The following is a 22622-nucleotide window of genomic DNA, read 5'->3' on the forward strand; positions in this document are numbered from 1 at the left end:
CTACTCATTTCCCAACCAACAAAAAACAACCACAAAGGCAACTATTTACTTTGTATTCATCTTATGAAACCGGAGACTGAGCAACAGTTGTCAGTCTCATGCAAATGCATCTTTATTGTCTTCTAATTTGGTCACACATTTCAATATATTGTAACAAGAAGCTCTGACAAAAGAACAATCAATAATGTTTCTGTTGTATTTGTCCATTTGAACAGAACCCACAGAGAAAGCCTGAAGAGCTACAAGCGGAGAGGAGCAGGGGGGGAGCAGCGAGGAAGAGACTGTTGCTAGGGCGACCGGAGCCGCGGCAGTCGTCATCATGAAACGTTCTGCATAATGCGTGTGTGTGTGTGCAGTTCGGCCCTCCTCTATCCAGACAGGAGGCGAGGACATCCCCCTCTAACCGCTGTGCCAACGCAAGAGAGGAGAGGAGGAGAGAGGTGAGGAGGAGAGAGAAACCCATAGCCCATAATGCACTGCACGCTGCGGGGCTGAAGTCGTGCACATTCATCAGTTCCCGTTGGCAGTGGAGAGAGGAGAGGAGCTCACTCGGACGGCCCGGACGGAGCGAGCGAGCGACACAGAGCAGTGGGGCAGGTGAGTCGTCCTCTCTCCCGTGTCTGACCGAACGCGCCGACAGACCCGAACGCACTCTGTCCACATGTCTGCGGCCGGCGGAGGGGATGGTGAAGCGTGCGTGCAATGTGCGATCAGCCTTTAATATCGGACGGATTATGATGCTGACAACTTGGCAGCCTGTTGCTCGTCGCGTGGTGCGTTGCGGAGCATGTGTAGTCTTTGTTAGTCTGTGAGTGGAGCTGTTGGTTGACTTTGTGCGGCTTCTCCTCCTGCAGCTCCTCATTTGAATAAACAGCGGATCAGTTTTTGCATAAACTGTTTTGTCACTGTACTGCCTTTAAGAGGGGTTATGCATGTGGAAGTCATGGTGAAATGTTTCAGGAAGTTTCAATTGTTTGCTCGTGAAAAACGGTATTCATAGATGCATAGAATTCTTAAAATGAAATAAATGAAATGAAACAAAGTCACACCTTTAAAAACAAAAACAGAATCCTTGTAAATGTATTGTGTAAATGACATATGCTTAGTGTAGTGGCCAAGGCTATATACATTTAAACAGCATATACTGCCTTTCAAATTTAAATTCCAGTATTGTTGTGTTGAAAAGTACTGCCTTTTATGAAACATTTATACTAAGAGCTGTGAGTCTTAACTCCACATTAGCAATATTTTACGCATTATGCCACTTTTTTGCATGCGTTTGAATGTATGTAACTTCTCCAGTGACAGTGGACCAAGCAGTGAACTTTGTGGTGACTGACTTCTGTGGCTCGTGACCTCATCTTTTGTGCCAGACACAGAACAGGCTGAAAAATGCTGCAATTCAAATGGGTGGGAGTCCTGAACTTTATTACCCTCACTCAAATGAGAGATCGCTCTTCTCCACCCAGAGACTCATAAGTGACATCATATTTTCTCCATGCTTCCCTAAAGTAACACTTCCATCGAAAGAGTCGCAATGAGATCCCTGAGATTGTGTCTGTGCCCTGTCCTTGCTGTGCCGTTGAGAAAATGAAATGCAAATGTGGATCAGACAAAGAAATCTGATGAATATTCAGATTATTCTCAATTTAGCCCAGACTGAGCAGCTCTGTTTGTCCGTGCAGAAATCCACCTGTCAGAACTCAAAAATGGAGATCCTTCGTTATCAATATTGTGACAAAAGCAAAGACTATCCCAGCTGTGTTTAAATTGTAGCCAGTGTTGTGTGGCACTAATTAAGATGCACGTGTATGTTTCCATCTGTATAGGGAAAGAGAGCCTTTCTGAACATGCCTATTCAGTCTGAAGAATCAAACGCAAAATCTTTTTAATTTGTATGACAATGATTACATTTTCCAATTAAAAATATATTTTATCTGACATTTCGAAGCAAATCTCAAAGTGCTAGAGTCAGTTGAAATCACACACAACACAAGATACATAACATACTTTATAATAAAACACAGGTAGAAAAATAAACAATGAGCTTTTCTCAGAGTTAAAAAAAATAAATTAAGTATTTGTGAAGAGAAATGTTATATTGAATGTTGTATGATATATTATATCATATAACACCTTAACAGGCTTCCAGTTGTACTATTGTCACAGATCGATGAGGCTGTTTTTTTTCTTAATGTGAGCCATTCAGTGACTTCACCTCGAATGCTCCTTGTTTGAACAAAGGCCTGCTTCTTGAAGCTGAGAAACTCAGACACGCTCCAGGTTGCCCAGCTGGATTTTCCATTTTGTAAGATCTGTGATATCCTCTGGACGCCTTCTCACTGCATCCAACTCTGACTTTACAGAGCGATGCAGATAAAGTCATGATGAATGGGTAGATTTGATTTTCTCTGTTGTATTATATCAGTTGCTTTTCTGTGAATGGCAGCGGTTTTGCTCACTAACCACTTTGGCACCATTTTGACCACCAAAAACTCGTTCACTAATGTTTTTTTCCTTTTAAGAGTTCAGAAATACATTTTTTTACACATAGCATAATCTTGTTAGGGTTACATTTCGTCTGCGTTCGTTTTTCATTCACTTTAATAGCAGCTCTTTTACAAGTCTTATTTTGCCTCATTGCAGTCTGCACAGTGACACGTGGAGAAAAGCAGCTGACCTTCTTAAGTGTCAATGAGCCCAACACTAAATCTGTCCATGGCATGTGCACCAGAAGTAGATGTCATAATAAGTCTTCCTTCACTTCACACACAGTGGAGATGCAAAGCGTTTGTCTGTAGATTTGATCGAGGGGGTTACAGGCATTTACATAAATATCTCAGTTTAGGAGATGGATTAAAGCACCAAAAACGCCACCTGGGATAGGCCCAGGACCGAAATGAAAGTGAAGGACACGCAGGTTCGTTATTGGCAGACAGACACTTGGTTCAGTTTATACATAATTTAATTGTCTTTTCAGTTAAAATGTATCGTACACAAGATGCATCCACAAATTAGTGTTGGTTAGCTCACATTCACGGAGCCTGTCACGCCAGGTGCAGGACCGCCACATCAGACAGTACAATCACAGGAAATAAAACACAATGAGGGTATCAGAAGAAGAGGCAAGACAAGACAACAGGTCGTCCTCAGTGCCATCGTTCCACGCAGCGGCTCCATTGACCTCCCAGTTACCTATGAACAGTTTTATCAGTTCAACAGCCCCTTTACGTGGCAACACGTACCACTTTCCCGACTCACCACGACTCAATCCACAGGCTTTACGCCAAACAGCCGGGGCATAATGACAGCGGAACCGACCAAACGTGGACGACGAGGTCACTGACAGTGACAGTGGGGCACAGCGAGCCTCCAGACACACAAGCGAGACGTTGCAGGGGTGAGGCCCTAAGAGCGACGGCACTGAAGAAGCCAAAGTAGGTTAAAATGAAATTAAAATAGTCCATTATCAGCATATTTCTACCTCATACCTGAGGACGACGGGAGCCCAACCCTCGGCGCAAACCCGGAAGTGACAGCAGTGTCAAAGGTCAGAGAGTGAGAGCTAGAGGGAGCGCCCTTTTATAGGCGCCCCTGTCGGTAGAAGATGGCAGGCGCGCACTGCAACACATGGAAGACGACAATGGAGACAGAATAATGACACTGACTAAACGCACAAGAGGCAGGGATGAAGAGAGCTTAACATGTTGGTCTTGGAGTGACATGGATGGATAGGATTAAGATGGAGCGCAATGAGCCGGCTCATGTTACATTCTTTGGCGATAGAGTCAGAGAGGCCATATTGAGATGGTCTGAACGTGTCCAGAGAAGGGAAATGGTGAGTAGAATGCTGAATGCTGAGTTTAAAGTGGGCTGCCAAAGTAATCCCTAATATAGTGTGATTTGAATGCTGTATTATGGGCTAGGATTATAGATGGAGAAGAGGAGGCAGAGAAAAGGATGTATGGAGCAGAAAAAAAGCGACAGTACAATGATGTCACCTGTAGGGATGTCACGATTTCAAATGAGTTTATGATTCATTTCTCCCTGTGGCCCTCAGAGGCAACTGTTGTTGTGATTTTGGGCCTTACAAAAATAAATTGATTTGATTTGATTTGATTATTGTGAGAAGAAAGATCGTGATTTTATGATTGTGCACGATTATAGACTCCATTATCAAAGGACTGTGAAATCCTTGATTTACTTTAAACCTCTGTCTAACATGTTGACTAGTGTGCCTTGAGGTTGTGCCAGATGTGTCTAAAAAAGAAATTCCAAATGAAATTAAGACAATTTACAGCTTTGGAGTGTCCTTGACAAACTTCTGATCTAAAAACTAAAGCTAAACAGTCACCATTACTGAAAGAACCATTACAGTGTTATTATTATAGAACTGAAATGACCTTTCTCTTTAAATGTTTTAGTTCTTACTTATATTGTGACTCGTTTAATCACAATTATCCCCAATTATTACTAATTATTATCCCTAATACCAACCTGTCCTTTTTATCCATGTCAGTCCATGAAAACTTTTCTAAGACTCATTTTGAAATTCCAGATGACTGAGGTCTGCGTGGCACTGCATGGACTCAATGAAGAAATAAATAAATATTTATAGAAGCTGGAGATACACATTAGCACACACCGCCACGCTCAGATCTATCAGCGGCGATTTGGAAAGCACGCTGCCAGCGATTTCTCAATCAACACCTCTGCCTCTCACTCCACGCACACAAACCAATGGAGTGCTACATTCCAAACAGCCTGATATATGGCCGCCACAAGCCAGTGATGTGCATCTGAGTCACTTGGTTACACCCACCTGACACACACACACACGCACACACACCCACCTGACACACACACACACGCACACACACCCACCTGACACACACACACACGCACACACACCCACCTGACACACACACACACGCACACACACCCACCTGACACACACACACACGCACACACACACACCTGACACACACACACACGCACACACACACACACCTGACACACACACACGCACACACACACACCTGACACACACGCACACACACACACACACACCTGACACACACACACACACACACACACCTGACACACACACACACACACGCACACACACACACCTGACACACACACACACACACACCTGACACACACGCACACACACACACCTGACACACACACACACACACCTGACACACACACACACACACACACACCTGACACACACACACACGCACACACACACACCTGACACACACACACACACCTGACACACACACCTGACACACCCACACGCACACGCACACACACGCACACACACACTCACGCACACACACCTGACACACACACACACGCACACACACACACCTGACACACACACACACACGCACACACACCTGACACACACACACACTCACGCACACACACGCGCACACACACACGCACACACACCTGACACACACACACACGCACACACACACACCTGACACACACACACACACACACACGCACACACACCTGACACACACACACACACACACACACCTGACACACACACACACACCTAACACACACACACACGCACACACACACACCTGGCACACACACACACGCACACACACACACGCACACACACACACTCACGCACACACACCTGACACACACACACGCGCACACACACACACCTGACACACCTGACACACACACACCTGACACACACACACCTGACACACACACACCTGACACACACACACCTGACACACACACACACGCGCACGCACACACGCACACACACACACACACTCACGCACACACACCTGACACACACACACGCGCACACACACACACCTGACACACCTGACACACACACACCTGACACACACACACCTGACACACACACACCTGACACACACACACACGCGCACGCACACACGCACACACACACACACCTGACACACGGACACACACACACACACACCTGACACACCTGACACACACACACCTGACACACACACACACCTGACACACACACACACACACCTGACGTCCTGTTTGATGGAGTTAGGAACCATGGTAACTGAACTAGGACTCTGGCTGTCCGGCGAGTGGACCAAGCTGGAAAGGGGGAGGATGCAAAAGGCTAATGCTAATGCTAATCCTTGTGTTTGTCCATTGTCAATAAATGCAATCAAACTAGAATCATGTGCCCAGTTATGTGAATTATGCATCTTAATAAATGCTCTATACGGTTCACTATTCTGCTATAGCAGCCTGTACTCTGCATAACATTATGGCTTTAGCTGCTTAAAGCCATTTACATTAGCTTATGTAACTCTGACAGGATAATAGTCAGGTTATAGTCGCTCATATCTTTATCAATAAAAATATTTCAATTTGGGAGTATCCTAGAAATGATAATCAGATGAAATTATGTATGTTCAACAAAAATGTATTAATAGTGTCTTTAAAAATATAAGTCAGGGTTTAACTTTCATTATCAGACAAATGTGAAATGACTGTAAAATAAATCACAAAAGTGCAAAAATATCACCTTAGAACCTTAGTTGAAAGTTTATATCATAACCTTTCATTTTTTGCTTTTAATCAGTTCTGTTGGTTGCATTTTTCTTTTACTATACAAGATACTTAATACTCAAGTTTCGCATATCTCTTCAAAACAACGTTCTTATTACCCACCTCTAATACTCTCAAAGAAACATGCTCATATCTTTCTTGTTTAAACCTTTTAAAACATCAACTTGATCACAGACAAATGGTAACATTATGGAGAGAAAACCCGCATTCACTTCATCTGTCAGTGAACTGTAGTATAGTCTGCTTAGTGTGCACACAGTAGATACACACAAACATATACTGTATTCCTGGATTCACTGGCCAGCTACTTTTGAGATATTTTGGTCTCTTGAGATGTAAACATTGCAAGAAATAGCTTTACTGCTGTAACTTATAATATATTTATTTCACTGGAATTTCCTTATTGTGGGACAAATAAAGGCTTATCCTATCTTATTTATGTACTTCGGGGAGGCACACTACCCGAAACATGATTGATAATTCTATATTTCTATCACTTAAAACCATTTAAATACACCATTAGTAAAAAGCAGAATGGTGATACACTTAAATAGGTTTCAGACATAACCCTTGTTTTATCCGGGCTTGGCACTGGCAGTGTGCATAGTAGTTTTCAATCCCTTGTGGTCATATTTGACATAAAGGAACTGAGTCAATCTATTCCCCTGCTATTGTCTGCCTCACCAAGCACAGTATAAAGGTCGCCGCAACATGAAAAACTCATCCAGACGAAGCGGAGCAGGCGACGCAGAGGTCAGCGTGCATGTATTTTTAAAGCCATCGATTGTGCAAAAACCTGACACATCATCAGAGAGAATTGCGTGTGTGTTTTTTTTTTCTTCTTCTTCCTTCATGGCAGACTGCACGGCTCTCTATGTGGTGCCCTATTTGTTGACACATTATTTTTATCTCAGTCTCCTTTTAAACTCCCCGGCATCTTTCTGATTTGTTTCACACTCGGGTGGGGAAACAAAAAGGACTTCAACTCCTCCTCCTTCCCTCCTTCCCTCTTTTGAATCCACTACTAATTTTATTTACAGCAGCTGGCTTCCTCGTGCCTGTCACTCATGTTTTATATAGCCAGGTAGGTTACTGGACGATGCATGGGGAGGGGGGTTATTGAGGAGGTGGGCAGGTGGGCCTCTTATAAACAACTAGATGTGATTTACAGCCTGCAGACACAGATGGTACAGGGAGAAAAGTGGGCTTTGTGCAGCGCCTGTGCATTGCATTTTTGTTCTCCACTTGCATTTTCACGGTCTGTTTGTCAGCGTTTGTTAGACATCCACATAAATGCAGCAGTGACTTTTGAAATTTAACAACATTACAGGAGTTTGCAAGAGATCCAAGCTCCGAAACGTGAACTTCTGTGGATAAATTACGTCTGACATGTTTAGCTGTGCGACCTTATATGGAAGCTGGTATGTGTGAATACAATAGATCAAGAAGGAAAAGAGAGAGAAAGGGAGTGAGGGGATGGCAAGGAGGTAGAGAAAAAAGGAAGAAAGGGAGGCAGGGCTGAAGGAAAGAGGAGGAACCAGGAGAGGACAGTGACGGAGAGAGAACCGGAGAGCATGTGCTTTTCACTTTCCTTCAGCAGCACTCAGATGAGCCCATGCACAGATACAGTAAGTCTCTGCTTTTGCCTGCGTGTGTGACTCTGTTTGGACTAGACTTGAGTTCTCGTGTTTGGTTTCGCCTTATCGCTTTCCGACTTTCTCATTACCATCTGTTTGGAGAACTTACAGTATATATGGTGCTTGTGTGTGTGTGTGTGTGTGTGTATGCAGATGGCCTGCACACTTCACTGGCAATGCATGGTGGTTGGAGACTTTAATGTGGAAAAGAGCTGAGCAGACGGATGAATGGTTAGTGCCTAATGTTCCGCGGGGTAGTCAGCGACACACTGTGTGGCAGGCTGATGTCAGTGTTCCTCCCCTTGTTTCTTTTGGAGCTCTTTTGACATTACAGCGCGAGGTAAATAAGTGGGCACATGTTCAGATGGATGATTGAAAACACAAACATACATTCGTAATGGGCAGACTTGTGAGCAGACGTCCCTCTCCCTGTATTATGACAAGTCTAGTGTTTACACCAGTCTGGCCTCAGGAAATGATTCACCTCCTGCACTGACCTGGGCGGCTGCACTAACACCGGGGAACACAGCGCACCTCAGTCCAAACAAAAGTCACAAACTGTCCTGTGTATTTGTTTAAATCAGTCAAATTATATAGTATTGAAATCTACAGCAGAGCAAAATAGAGGCAACATTTTCCTGGAATGAAGAACGAGCTAGAGAAAACCTTTCTACATGAATGATATCCAGCAGAGGCCAGCCATGGGTTACAATGTACAATTTATTTCCATGATTTAATGCACTAAGAGATTGTGGCATTGAATGTAAATATTATCTGACCCTTATAATTAGAAGCCGAACGAGGAGATTTATTGTCTAATTGAGATTTACTCATGACAATAATAATGCAATCAATCAATACCGCCCTGAGAGTGTGCCTTAAATACATTCTACAGTCTGAAGCCAGTACGGCTCAAATGTGGAGAATGATTGTACTTGCTGAAAAGAAACAGTGGTTTTCTTTGTAATTATTCAATAAAGTTGTTGGTTTTAGTCAAGGCAAATTTCTTTGTTAAAGTCTTTAATATTGTCTTACAATTGCCTTTGATTGGAGACTTCCACAATGGCATGGGGAAAAAAACAAGAACCATCACTTTGTGATATGTTCTTTCTTACAATTTGAAAAGATAAAGGATAATATCTTTACATAGAGGGACAAATTTAAATTCATATTTCATTTTGAACGGACTATATCCAGCAGCTGCAGCAGCAGCACATCTGTGTTTGTCTTAATGCAGCTTTCTGTCTGGGTTTTTCTAACTCACATATTTTCTTTGGTGCTTTGAAACAGCTCCTCTGCAGATCAGAGCCTGCAGTTCTACAAGGTCATTAGAGTATAGAACAGATAGAGCGCAAAAGCACTCCAATACATACTGAATCTAGCAGCGCACGAGCTAGACTAAAAAACACTAACAAGATAGACTCCCACCCAGGAGAAACGCAAGACCCTTTGCATTATACGAGCTGTCTTTCTGTGTATTTATACAAAGGCGATATATGTGTCCTCTTTTCTCTTGCCGCCTCCTCCCTTTAACTAATGTGTCCTTTGGAAATGATGTCATCTCTGTGCTGTCCTCAGCAGGCACGGGCTGGTGTGAGGAATGCAGATGAGCTATGTTAGTGTGTGTATGTGTAAAAACATCAGCACATCCTGATTTACATTAGTTCATTATTAAGAAAAGAAGCAGCATCTACTGATCAAGGTGATGGCAGTGGAACGTATATATATACATAATCATCTACTCTTCTTGTTTAAGCATAAAAAAACGTCTGGTTTGTTAAATCAACAAATCATCTTTAGACTTTTAGACTTAGATTACATTATTACAACTGCATGTTTGTACTAGCATGTTCGGGGCAAGCTAGCTTTTGTTTTCTTCAACCATACTGCTACTAGATCTTGTGCTAACACCAAATCTGGATGAGGGAATGCCAGACTGATAGAAAGTGAACTGTATAATGCTGTATTATAAGATGCCAAAGTGCTCCCTTTAACGGCCAATAACAATACAAACGCGTGTTCTTTAAGACCTTCTTTGACAGTCCTGGTCCTCTGCTAGTCCTGATTTAGTCATTGTCTTGCTTATTCCAATATTCACAATTTCTTGGTAATGTTTTGTTCCTATACTGTGCAGCCCTGGTGGACAGTCAGTGTTGGTATGGTCCTCTGAGGCAATTTGGGGAGTGGTGAAATCACGGGGAGTCGGTCAATGGCGTATGATTGCTGTTTTCCCTTCAGTCTGCAAAGCTGTCACAGGACTAATGCACAGTAGTGGGAGATGTAATCTATAGTAAATACACTTGGCTCCATGAGGGGAACCAAGTGTGATTTCCTCAGATTAAGGTGTCAAACTGAATCACTGGTCACAGACAGCTGAGGAGGACAGATTATCCTCCTTTGGACCAAAAGTCACTGTGGTGTTCATTGCCAGATACTTCATGCGGGGACATAGGAAAATGAATTTTCCTCTGGGAGACATCCACTTCTTTGGTATTTCCTGAGGTGATCTAAAATGCTGCAAACAGAGGAATGAAAAGAATGCTCTTAACCCGGATGATAGTGTAAGAATGTTGAGATTATTCAATGCCTGATGATTTCCTTTTAAGGCGTTATTGACTTTGTCCTTGGAAATTGAAAGCGTAAGTTGGGTAAAACCTATGCCAAATCATAATTCATGTTATTGGTATTTAGAACATTGCTGTGCTATTCCTTCTACAACAAATACAATGTATTATCCAATAAAAAAATATGTGCAGGGACAAAAAACTGTAAACAAATAAGTAAACTGAAGTGTTTCCCTCTTAAAGGCTGGATAAACCACTACACATGTGCAGTCATTTAAAGAATGCAATTGATTATACTTGTAATAAGTTGTGAGTGATACGTTTAATAATAGTACACCATAATGTATTTGGATTGGAAAGCTGTAGAACAATCTCGTTCTCATAATCAACATTGCCCCAACTTTATTGCCCATAAATAATTTCGATCCGTCTGCCTGTTTATACGTCAGTCTGACACCTCCTTCTCATTACATGCTGTACATCCTCAAGCTGTCTGTCACTGGGACGTGTAACCTGTATCTACCCTCCTGTCCACCTGTCTCCCCATCAGCCTGCCAATTTGTCTTCCCAAACCCCGCCTCTGGCCTTCACCTGCCTGCTTTTACATGACCAGTGTCTGTCTGGCGTGTCGGAATAAAAAGCTTCTCTTCCTTTTTCATGTTTGATAATGGCACTTGGTTTGAAATGCCACGTGCACAGGAGCGCTGGGCGGACTACTTTTTCATCTACCGCTGTATTACATCTCTATCCCTGACATGTCTCCCCTCTCTCACTCACTCTTTCGCTCCTGTCTGTCGGTCCCTTGTTCGCTTATTGTCGATGTTTTTCCACTCTTCCCAGCCCTTCCCCGTACACACTCTCGCACCTCCTCCATTGCTATTCCTGAGAGGAGCAGCCCGGTCTGGCAGTAGCTTGGTTTATGTCCATGAACTCAGTGACATCCCCTGCTGCATTACACCACAGTGGCACCACCAGAATCCAGGTAGAGACACGGAGACGAGATAGCGTTTCAAAAGCCGGTGAAAATCATTTCATCAAGCTGACAACCCAACTGGATGTAATTACTGGCCGGATTAGCATGCACAAATGAATCCCCCTGTCATAAATGCAAACATATATTATCTCAACTCCCTGCAGACGTCGCCTATAACTGGTTCTCCTCCTGTCCGTATGTGTACGCAGGGCTGTTTAAACACTTGCGCTGATAGCACGGAGCAGACGACAGCTTGCACATGTGCCACTTGACTGCCCCTGTTGTCTCCCCCCTCCTCCCGCTGTTTGTCTTAGCGCCCAAGAAGCCGGACGTATACATCGTGCTATAGTTGCTTATATGCAGGAGCAGGAAGTGCGCGCGGTGAATGTGATGGTGCAAATGCATACGTAAGATGAATGCAAAATGCTACCGACTAGTATTCCAGCTGACCTTCCAGTACAGTGTTGTATCTAAAAGTGCTGTCTCATAGTTTGCGGTCAATGCTAATGCCCAGTATCAGTATGAGTTATGCAAGGAAGTCTAAGATTACCATGTCTGTAATGGGCACTCAGCTCCAAAAATATCGGATCAGATTTCTGAACTTGCCAGGATGTGTTCAAGAAGCTGATTTTCTCTCATGTATGAATTGATGATATTTAGTTTTATATCTAAATTATTTAAAGTAGACATATAATGCATGATTGCTTATATGGAGTGACAAAGCATTAAGGGATTTATTTCTGTGCTTTTGAACTAGAAATACATTTTTAGATGAATATTGTGGTTTCCAATGAACAAGATGTAGACTAATTATCTACCAAGCAAAAAAAAAGCATTGTATGTCTTCTTTAAACATTATAACAGTAATTTGAATACTTGTCACAGCAAAGACAGGACTACAAAATTGAAAGATAAAAATAAAACATTATCGGCTAATGCAATGGCCGCATAGTTATTGCCTTCCAGGTTTATGTCCATATTTTATGGCCTATAAAAGAGACAGGAGGTCTTTGCACCAAGTCACGCCTCACATTGCGTATACTATCTTACTTTCTGTGAGTATTTATGCTTTACCCATATTGGAATGTTGTTGTTTTTTAAATTGCCTAACTAATCCTTAAAGAGTTTTTTAGCTGGCCACTCATTAATATTCCCCTTTTGTTTTCCCTAAATAACAGCCATTACAAGATGATTTAAAGTAACTGTATTGTTGCTTTTGTTCTAATTCCATTTAAATTGAAGCTAATCCATGTAGTATTTTTCATGGTGTCTGATCTTTATACTGTAAGTACCTGTATAATATTTGTTATTTATACAATAGAAAGTGTGGGTTATAAAGTGAAACATCTTATTTTTAAAGAGCTAACTTGTCTTTTATGTAATTTACCTGTATATCAGTGAACCATGATGCCAGGCCTGACACCACTAAGCACTTTGTCCTTGCTTTAAACAGACATTTCTGGTTGCTGTGGAGATGATGACCTTGCAGCACATTAGCGTGCTACTGCAGCATAAGGTGTTGTGTGAACAAGGAACAAAAGCGGAGATAGAGCTAGTAGAAGAGATATGAGGGGGAAGCTCCAGACCAGTAAAATCTGGACAGTTACTATTAAAAGACAAGGCACATTCACCTAGTTGTTTGAGACACAGCAGAGTGGGGAGTCTGCAGAAGCAGATTTTTAGAAAGAAAGCAGAAGGAACAAAGGAGAATTGAACCAGCGTGGCAAATTAAACTGCTGCATCAGTGCATGACGAATTATGTTTATTATGTCATATTTGAGCCTGTCACATGATCACTATCTCGAAAGAATATTTTTTGGAATGTTTATTTTATGTGCCATATCTTGTCCCTCACTAGTGACTAGTGACAACATCTTTGACTCAATAATGATACTTAAGTAACTACTTAAAGGTGCACTTCATAACTTTTGTCTTGGACCGCCCCCTTCTTATCTCCATGAAGAGTCAATAGTATGATATTAAACATGCAACTATCTATCTCTACTCTCTCCACTAGTCCAAGTTACTGGTCAGATCTGTGGAGAGGCGAGCCCGCTGACGGAAAGAGTGCATGTTTTCCAATGAAACACCTATAACTGGATGTATGGGAGTTTAATGCTATACTGTGGACAAATCCAGGCAAAGCAATCATATTTCCATTAAGACAAGCAGGTGGCAGACCTCACCAGAAACATTTTCATTCTGCTATGTATATATTCTAGCTTGTGTTTTTGTGATATGGTTCATTTAACACCCACCGCTTCTGATCAAGGATGTTTTGAGGTCAAGCTACAAAGACATGCTGTATATTGTTGGAAAGTTTTGTTTTTTTTTCTCACAAAAAGTTTATTGCATTCATTTCATGCCACTGTGTAACCTAAAAGGGCAATATATTCAGCACTACAATTATGATGTTCTTGCCTTTATTCAATTCAATCATGGCAAGTACTCCCTGTTTCCAAAAAAACATCAAAATGCAAATTTTAATAGCGTAAAACAAAAAGTACCAAATGAGCTAAATTAAATAATGATAAGAAAGGATTCCTTGGTATTTCTATGTTTTCCAACTTTTCCTCTTCAAAATGAGCCTATTCTCCGCCATTGTGCCCTTGCATTGTGAATAGGCCCCAAAAAGATAGCTCTGAAGTTAACTCGCTCATCAGCTTTAGCAGTTTTTGGCAATGTTTTTCTACTAAATAACAGCCAGTCTTATGATTTAACATAAAACAGCACTAAACTCATAAAAGCTTCAAAAAGATGTGTCAAACTCCCAGGTAAAGCCCCAGGAGGCGCAGGGGAAGTGGTGCACAATGGATGAGCTAATACATTTGCTTAGACATTTACATTTAAGCACTTGGAAGAGAAATGGCGGAATAAGGTGGTATATACCATGTCCTAATTCAAGTTTTGTCAGAATGTGTTGAAACTTTAGCAGGTAATTTGACAAGTTTGAAGAAATACGTTTGTGTTAGTTGCATTTGGCACTTTTGGATACATTAGGGCACTATTATGCAATTCTAAGCGAAAATACATTATAAAAACCACGGTTTTAAGAAACTTGGAACCAGAGCTCTGAAATTTCACAAAGCTTTTGTTGACCAGAAGGACAATAACTGTAGTGGATTTAGAGTGTTTACTATGAAGTATGTCTGCTAGAGCAATTTGAAATCTAACATTATTTTGTAATCAAATATCAATATTTTGAATATAATAGCATTAGCTTTGCCTGTGCACCACTTACCTTGCTTTGCATATTATAAAAAGTAGATATGATGTATAACACATGTATTTTGGTCAAAGTATACCAAGTTTTGAAAATTCCAATTGAAAGACTAGGTGAGGATGGGCAAAAATAGGTGGGACTTAACAGGTTAATGGAATAATGGCATAAAAAAACATTAATATTATGGATTAATGTATGATTTTCTGCAATTAAATGTCACACTTCAAACCGTGTTATCATGACAGGCCTAGTTGTTGGAGCACTATGCACACTTTTACCCCCTGTCTCTCAACGGCTCAACGGCTAATTACCCTTGCCAACCTGCTATCAGTCTTCCTCCAGTGCCTTCCTCTTTCTTGTCACCACTTCTTCATGGCTTTATTTGTGTACCACAGTTTCCTTGTTGGTCCTTACAGTGGCAGTCCAGGTCATAAGTGATATGCTGGTCACTCAGCCATTGATGTAATATGAGGCTTCCAGACATCTGCTTTTTGCTGCAGCAGTTAGTGCCCTTTAACCTTTTGTGTTACCAACGTCCTTCTCTTCCTCTTTTGCATCATTGCTTTATTTTATGTACGCTATATATTTGTAGGTGAGTTTTGTTTCTTATAACCAAAAGCCTCATATGCTGTTTTTTTCTAATTAGTTGTAGCCACTGCGCTAGAAATACATAGCAAATATCACAGATCTTCACCACTAAACACTAATGCAGTTATACAATTATATATTAGGCCTTTTTTCAATTCAAGCAAAGTTTCAAAGGCGCTTTGTGTGTCCCAAATAGAGTTTTAAATAACTGATCCTGCTCACAACTTTCCAACAAACATGCTAATAAACCAACCAACAAACTAATGCACACAATTGTCACATTCATATCATGTATCTACCTGCGTTGCATCAATGAAATTTCCCCATGTGGGACAATAAAGGAATATCTTATCTTATCTTATTCAAGTTCAAACTGCCCTTTACTTCTCACAAAACTATAAAGAGTATGTGCCTTTATATATGCATTGCCTGCGATCATGTTTCTGTTGTTTTTGTCCTATTATTGCAGGGACTTTTCCCAAACCCTGTGAGGTTCCACTGAGCATGAGCTAATCCAGACTGCAAACAAGTGCCTGTTTTAGCCGACACATTAGCACTCGCTTATGTGGCTTATTTTAAACGAGGAGTTACTTGAACCCTGGTTATGCAGCTGCCGTTACGTATAGTGGGATATTTAACTATGCCTCCTTTCTTCTTCGTGTATGTGTGCATATGAGTGTGTGTGTGGGTCGTGAAGTCGGGGGCTCATAATGTGCCACGGCCTCGCTCCTCTCCTACTTATTACCTTGGCGAGTTGATCGGATGGTGTAATAATATCTCCAGCCCCTGGCAACGGGAAATGGCCACATCCATTATTCACACATGCTAAGATGCTTATTGATGACTCCTTTATTTATATACTATCTTTCTCCAAAGCCTCAATTTTCTAACCCCGTTTATTCTTTTTTTTTCTTCTTTTTTTTCCCCCCAAGAGAAAATACAGACAGAATTATCACTTTCTGACCTATCACCTTTGTGGCTGTTTTGCTGCCTCAATTGATGTAATGTATGTATTTGTATTATTCAACTGTCTACTAATGCATTTATGTGCTTGGGTGATGAGAAGTTGGGGTCCCGAGCGTTTTCTTTCATGTTTCTTTTATCGCTGAAAAATCGGTAGGACGTGACGTTGTTAGCCGACAGTAAACGCTTAAATGTAGTAATGTTAAGTCGAAGAGCTCAAATGTTTAAGATAAATTGACGAATCAGCACATTTTTGTTTATCTCCGCACAGCAGGCAACGTATATAGACTTGATGCACTCTATATGTGTTGAATCACTTTAATCATTACACCTATAACGATACATTTATATTGAGAACACGTATAAAGTGGGGTTCACACAGTAAAAGAGATGACCTCCCTGAAGTCTTTGTACCTCCGTTACAGACTGTGGCTGCCTTGGTTTCTTGTTTTACACCTATGGTCTACCCGGAATATCATGTTGGATGTGTGAAAGTAGTTCACCCCAGATGTGACTGGACCAGATGGGAGACAGGAGCATGACACAGAAGCAATCCCTGTTTGACCAAAAGACTATTTTTACCTCTTTCTTCTTCCGCCTCACCTTCTTTTCATCATGGCTCGTTTCTTCCGTGAAAAGCCCTTTTTCAAACACTTTTTCTACAGCTGGCGCAGTGTTAAAAGCAAATCCATAATTTTCCACCGTATTTAGTCTGGCCTTGAACAAAAATATCTGATCGTGAATAATACATTTACACTTTACATTTTGTTCACATGTACTTTGGTATTTGATGATGTTTAGGAGCTAATACAGCTGTAGAATGGGCAGAGTGAGGAGGGTTGACAGGTGCTGAGCCTGGCTGCCTCTCCCTAGGCAGTGATGGAGCGATGGTCAGATCTGTGTCTTGTCTCTCACCTGGCCCCCCGCCAAGTGACGCCAGACTTACAGCAAACTGATTGGCCATTTACCATCTCGCCAGGCCTCACAGATCAACAAACCAGTTCAAAAACACTTGCTCATTTAGGCTTTAAATCCACAAAAATCAGAGTTATGCACACACATTCAGAGAGCAAAAAGTATGTAACATTAACTGTAGTACTTTAGATTCCATCACATTTAAAATATGGTAGGTTTAGCTTATTTACACCTCACTCAAACTTTGGCACTGCTTCTTCATGAGGCCTTTTTTTCCTTTTGCCTTGATCGCTCTCTTTTCCTCACTGTCTTCCCCTTAAATAAATTGTCCACGGCTGAGAGCTCGAGTGCTACTGTTAGCGATATTGTGTTTGATTTGATTTTCCAGCTGAGATACTGGCAGTCTGTGTGAGGGCCACAGTGGGGAGGGAGGCGGAGAATGTTTGGGAGCAGTTTGAATGAAAAAGTCAGTCTGATGGAGTTCTTTTACAAATTCAAATATGTATTTTGAGGCGTGCTCCACTGACACCGTTCATGTATTTCTTTTTTTTCCCCCACAGAGAGAAGTGCCTTTGTCTGGCTGAGCCCGGCGGTGTGGCCCTCCTGAAGCCGCCCCTGCCTCTGTGCCTGGACCCAATCTCCGGCCAAACCAGGAGAACCCAGGCTGCCAGCTTCAGCCGTTGAGACAGTGTTTTAACAATCTGTTGGCCGTCCCGCTCTCCATTTATGCCACTCAGCCCTCGTCTGTGGAAACTAGCACTCCTCCCTCAGCACCCAGCCTAATACGAAAGGCTTTTATTAGCTCCTGTGAGAGGAACAACTTCTCTTCACTGACCAGCCTCCCTAACTCTCTTTTCTCAAAATCTTTTCATCATGGACCAGTCTAATCGATAACAACCTTCGCCATTCATTTCATCAGACGGTTGATCTTTGGCTGTAGAGAAACTTTGCATGCTCGTTGAAGGTAGTTGAAGAAATCGAGATTGAGGCTGCAGAGTAACCGCGTGGCTGTCCCCGGCACAGGCCCAGGGTGACGGGCACTCACTACACCGTCATACCCCTGGCATGGGTCGCGGGTGGTAGGCGAGCCCGAGGCCTAACCGGCTTCAGTCCAGTCGCGCACCGGGGGACAAAACCATCTCAAAAACCAGCCCATGTCATTTCCTTATCCCATCTCACTTGTCCCAGTGTCTTTCGAAGCATACACACAGATATCTCTTACGCTCAATCGACCCGGCCTGCCCGCTCCAAAATGGCGGTGAACGTGACACCCATCAGGGACACAAAATGGCTGACGTTGGAGGTCTGTCGGGAGTTCCAGCGAGGGACGTGTTCGCGGCTGGACAGCGAGTGCAAGTTTGCCCACCCGGCCAAAAGCTGTCAGGTGGAGAACGGCAGAGTCATCGCCTGCTTTGACTCCCTCAAGGTGAGCCTGACACGCACCTGTGACTTTCATTCAGCGTGTCTTTTTCCTGCTCACAATATGCAGCACTGATAGCCATTGTTTGAAATGACATCTCTTTCAGGTCATTCAGTGGCCACGCAATAGCTGTTTTTATGACACAACTGTGGATGGTTATGCGTAATGGTAACTGGAAACCACAACAAGGAGTTGAAAACATATCTGTAAATAGTTTGGGGATTAGCGGGGCATGTGTTTGTGTGTGCTCAGATGAACTTAAAATGACTATCACATCTGTTGTGGAGACTGAGGGGCCAAACCTGTGCGATCACATCAACAGGCCAAAGAAGTAGGGCACTGTGGGGATGTCACATTTGTATTGAAGCGGGTATATGTGTGTGTGTGTGTGTTATTTTGAGGCCATGCAGCGCAGCGGGGAGTTCTCAGAAGACCCTGTAATTTACTTTCTATTTCTACCCTGGCACCAAGACAACACACTCCCACCAAGCAGCTCCTCAGTCCATAAGAGCAGAGGGGGAAGAGCATGAAACAGTAGGAAGACTAGGAAATATACTGGACTAGTCACAGCAATTTGTACTAAGGACTCATCAAACATTTTAGACCAATAACCACGGCTAACTACTGTAATAAATGAGATCCAAACGCATGTGCTCACTGTTTCACAGGGGAGCTCTGATCAATTTAAATACACCGTAAAGAGTTTCCACACACACACAAAGTGACAACAGCACCGCAATACCATGAAACCGATCGTTTTCAGTGGCGCAGGCACCACACCGCTGACAGCAGCCCAGCGATCGCCATGGCAGCCAAAGTTCAATAGTGCTGCAAGCTGTGGCACACTTCCACTCGTCCAATAGAAATAAGGAAACCCAGCCGCCAGTCAGGCAAAAAATGATGTGTACATATTAAATAGAATGTAGCACAAGCTTCGGCTTTGTCAAACTGTGTTTTTACAGGCATGGTTTGTTTTCCCTCATTTATTTTGTGGACTCACACTAGTCACATCCATTGAGACAAGAATGTGCATGTGATTGGGGCTTAGCAAGAATGATTGGGATGAATGGACTTAAAGACGTTTGAAGATCTTGGCCGGAGGAAATGCATAACTCTGCACTTTGGCCCGTTTCAATGACAAACGGATGAGCAAAGGAATAGGTTGGATACACTTACGCCAGATCCCATTTGTATATTCAGTAGAGTTCAGTGGGTCAAATGTGCGTGCAAAGCCTATGAGACAAAAATGCTTATATGTTTTTTATTGTATTTTTTTGGCTCCTGCTGTGTGTGCCGAGCAGGAATTGGCATATCATTTGACATATTGCACAAATCTTGGAGCAGCATTTGAGCTCCCTGTGTTTTTGTTCTTGTGGCTGGAATGTGTTGGATACAGACATATCAGTGCAGTAAATCTTGGTTGTTTTGGCTCAAGTGGACTGTCTGCTGCTGCGCACATGTCCTGCAATTTGTCCCCTGCCTATCTGATTGGCAGCGTGCAGTGTGATTTATTGTAAGTATAGAGCGGCGGGAAGAAGTCAGTCAAGCCGATCCAAAGCCCGACTGCTGCTGGGATCCCTCGGTTGAAACTCTGGTGCGTGTTATTCCCTGTTCTGAGCTGCTTGGACAGAGAGCTTACAGGCAGGTACAGCCAGGTGAGCCAGGATTGAATGGGCGCCTGAGCATTGTGGAGGTCATGGAGACATCGTGAGCCTGAGCTGCTTTGGGGAGGTTAGGGGGAATGTGCATGGAAGCGTAGCCCATCCCTGCTCTGCGCTGGGGCATTCCACAGTCTACCTCCCTCCCCTGCCTCCGTGACAGAATGATAGATCTGCTTTATCCGCGGATGAATTTGTAACACACAGCCAGGCTTGGGGAGAGAGGGCAAGGGGATAGAAAAGGACGGACAGGTGGATGTGGGAAGGAGAGGTGCAGGGGTGGAGGTGTATGCAGAATCCTTCCCCAGAACCATTTGTCAAAGCAGCAGAATGTGTTTCTTACATTTGAGTTTGGTAGAATGGATTGACAGGGCTGTCGTGGGATTCTGTCATCACACTCAGGATAGGTTTATTGCCTTTGTCAATGAACACAATACAAAAACATAGGAACTTGTCCTGGTCACAGCAATAAGCTATCAGATGAAATAGAATTTTAAAAAAAAATGAATAAAAATAAAGATTAAAAATAGGCTTATGGTTTTGTATGGTGATGTCTAACTTCCTATAATATTTTCTTTTATTTGAATTGCCATTGTGAAGCAGTTTTAGACAGATTTAGATAGGTGGAATAGAATGACACTGTTTAAAGGGGCTATTTTAATATAATATACTTCTATGAGCATTTAATAATGCTATAATAGTGCTACCTGATTAGTTTACAAAAAGTTGTATTTTGCATTTGAGGTTTAAGTTGAATGTTTTCACCTACCTACTTTTTCCTCCGGCATTACTGTATTTGCTAATGACAAGTAGGGTTCAGAAATATTCTAGTCTATTTTCGTCTATTTTAAAAGCAGACACTATATGCTAATAACATACTAATAAAGTATGTTATCTAGTGTAAACCCGAAGGCAGGAGCTGTTATCGGAGTTTGGATTGACTGTGATTCAATACAAGGTTATTGTTGTAATAATAATATAGCAGTAGAAGCCATGTTGGTGGCACCAGTGATGATTTGTACTAGTGATATCAATCGTTACAGTTATTAAAGTAGTATGAAAGGTGGTAGTATAGTTGTAGTATAGTGACATCAGAGTGATAATAGTACTACCATAACAGTACACATATAACAGTAAAGATTTTGAGCGCTTCTTCCACTCCTTTTTTTTTTTTAGCTTAAAGCTGGGCGTACTCAGCGATTTTCAGACCATTTTGACACAAATTTGTTGCATGACAATTTCAAAATCCGGCTGAATTTTGGCTCCTTCATGTGTCTGTGGGTTATAAGCTGTGATTACGGCACACAATGAGAACACATGCTGATCGTACTGTCGCAGGGAATTCCGACATGTTTGATATTTGTTGTAAGTCATAGGGTCCGAGCGCTGCTGAAGTGAGGAGAGAGTGGCGTGAACACAGTTAAATACTTCGCTGGCGGCAGGAAACACAGCTCAGAGAGGTGGAAATAAACTGGGACAAAATGTTTGCCTCTGACACTTCTTCTGAACAAATCATCGCACACACAAAAGCCAGAAAGGTTTTGTGGCAAGCCCTCTGACTTTAAACAAAACAGTGCCAAAGTGAAGTGCCAACGTTTTGCAAATGGTTTGTTGTTTTTGGAGTTTAAATGCGCCGTATGAGGAGAAAGTGGGACCACATATCCTCTGGCTCATGGCGCTCGTACAGCAGTGGGCAGCGCTGAGTATGTGCACGCCTCCATTGAGAGCTCAGGCACAATGTGATAATGGAATACAGAATTTTGGAATATCTTAAACAGACAAAATCACACAGCGTAAGGCAAACTTAATATTTAGGATACACAACTCTCCCAAGAAAATGCTTGACATTTTTCCCACAGCGTTTCATTTTCTCAAACATACTGTAGGTTATAGATTACAAACGATTTTTCAATGCAAAAAACCAAACAACTCGACAATTTGGGGATGACAACTTGTCTGAAGCTGTCACTTAAATGAGACAGGAAAGAGGAGTGTCGCTTTTCCTGACCTGCTATTAACTGTTGGACACTTTCTCTGTTTGGTAAGCAGCAAGTAAATCTGAGTTTATTTAAGTC

At 42.3% G+C, this 22622-nt stretch overlaps 1 protein-coding gene across 10 annotated transcripts in view; it reads left to right on the forward strand.

Moving 5' to 3' along the window:
- The first annotated feature begins 417 nt into the window (after positions 1-417).
- LOC140378779 (muscleblind-like protein 1) overlaps positions 418-22622 on the forward strand; it is a 62649-nt gene continuing 40444 nt past the window's right edge. For 9 of the 10 annotated variants that reach the window (XM_072464134.1, XM_072464145.1, XM_072464142.1 and 6 more), the window contains exons 1-2: positions 8126-8234; positions 18030-18895. In XM_072464134.1, coding sequence (XP_072320235.1) covers positions 18722-18895 — 174 coding nt within the window. In that variant the 5' untranslated portion in view covers positions 8126-8234; positions 18030-18721. Of the gene's footprint in view, positions 598-8125; positions 8235-18029; positions 18896-22622 lie in introns of those variants that run through there. The other variant, XM_072464135.1, reaches the window with a different exon arrangement.

Source organism: Eucyclogobius newberryi, unplaced genomic scaffold, assembly GCF_026437365.1.
Source record: "Eucyclogobius newberryi isolate DKJ021-1_F unplaced genomic scaffold, fEucNew1.0.hap1 SCAF_10, whole genome shotgun sequence".
NCBI lineage: Eukaryota > Metazoa > Chordata > Actinopteri > Gobiiformes > Gobiidae > Eucyclogobius > Eucyclogobius newberryi.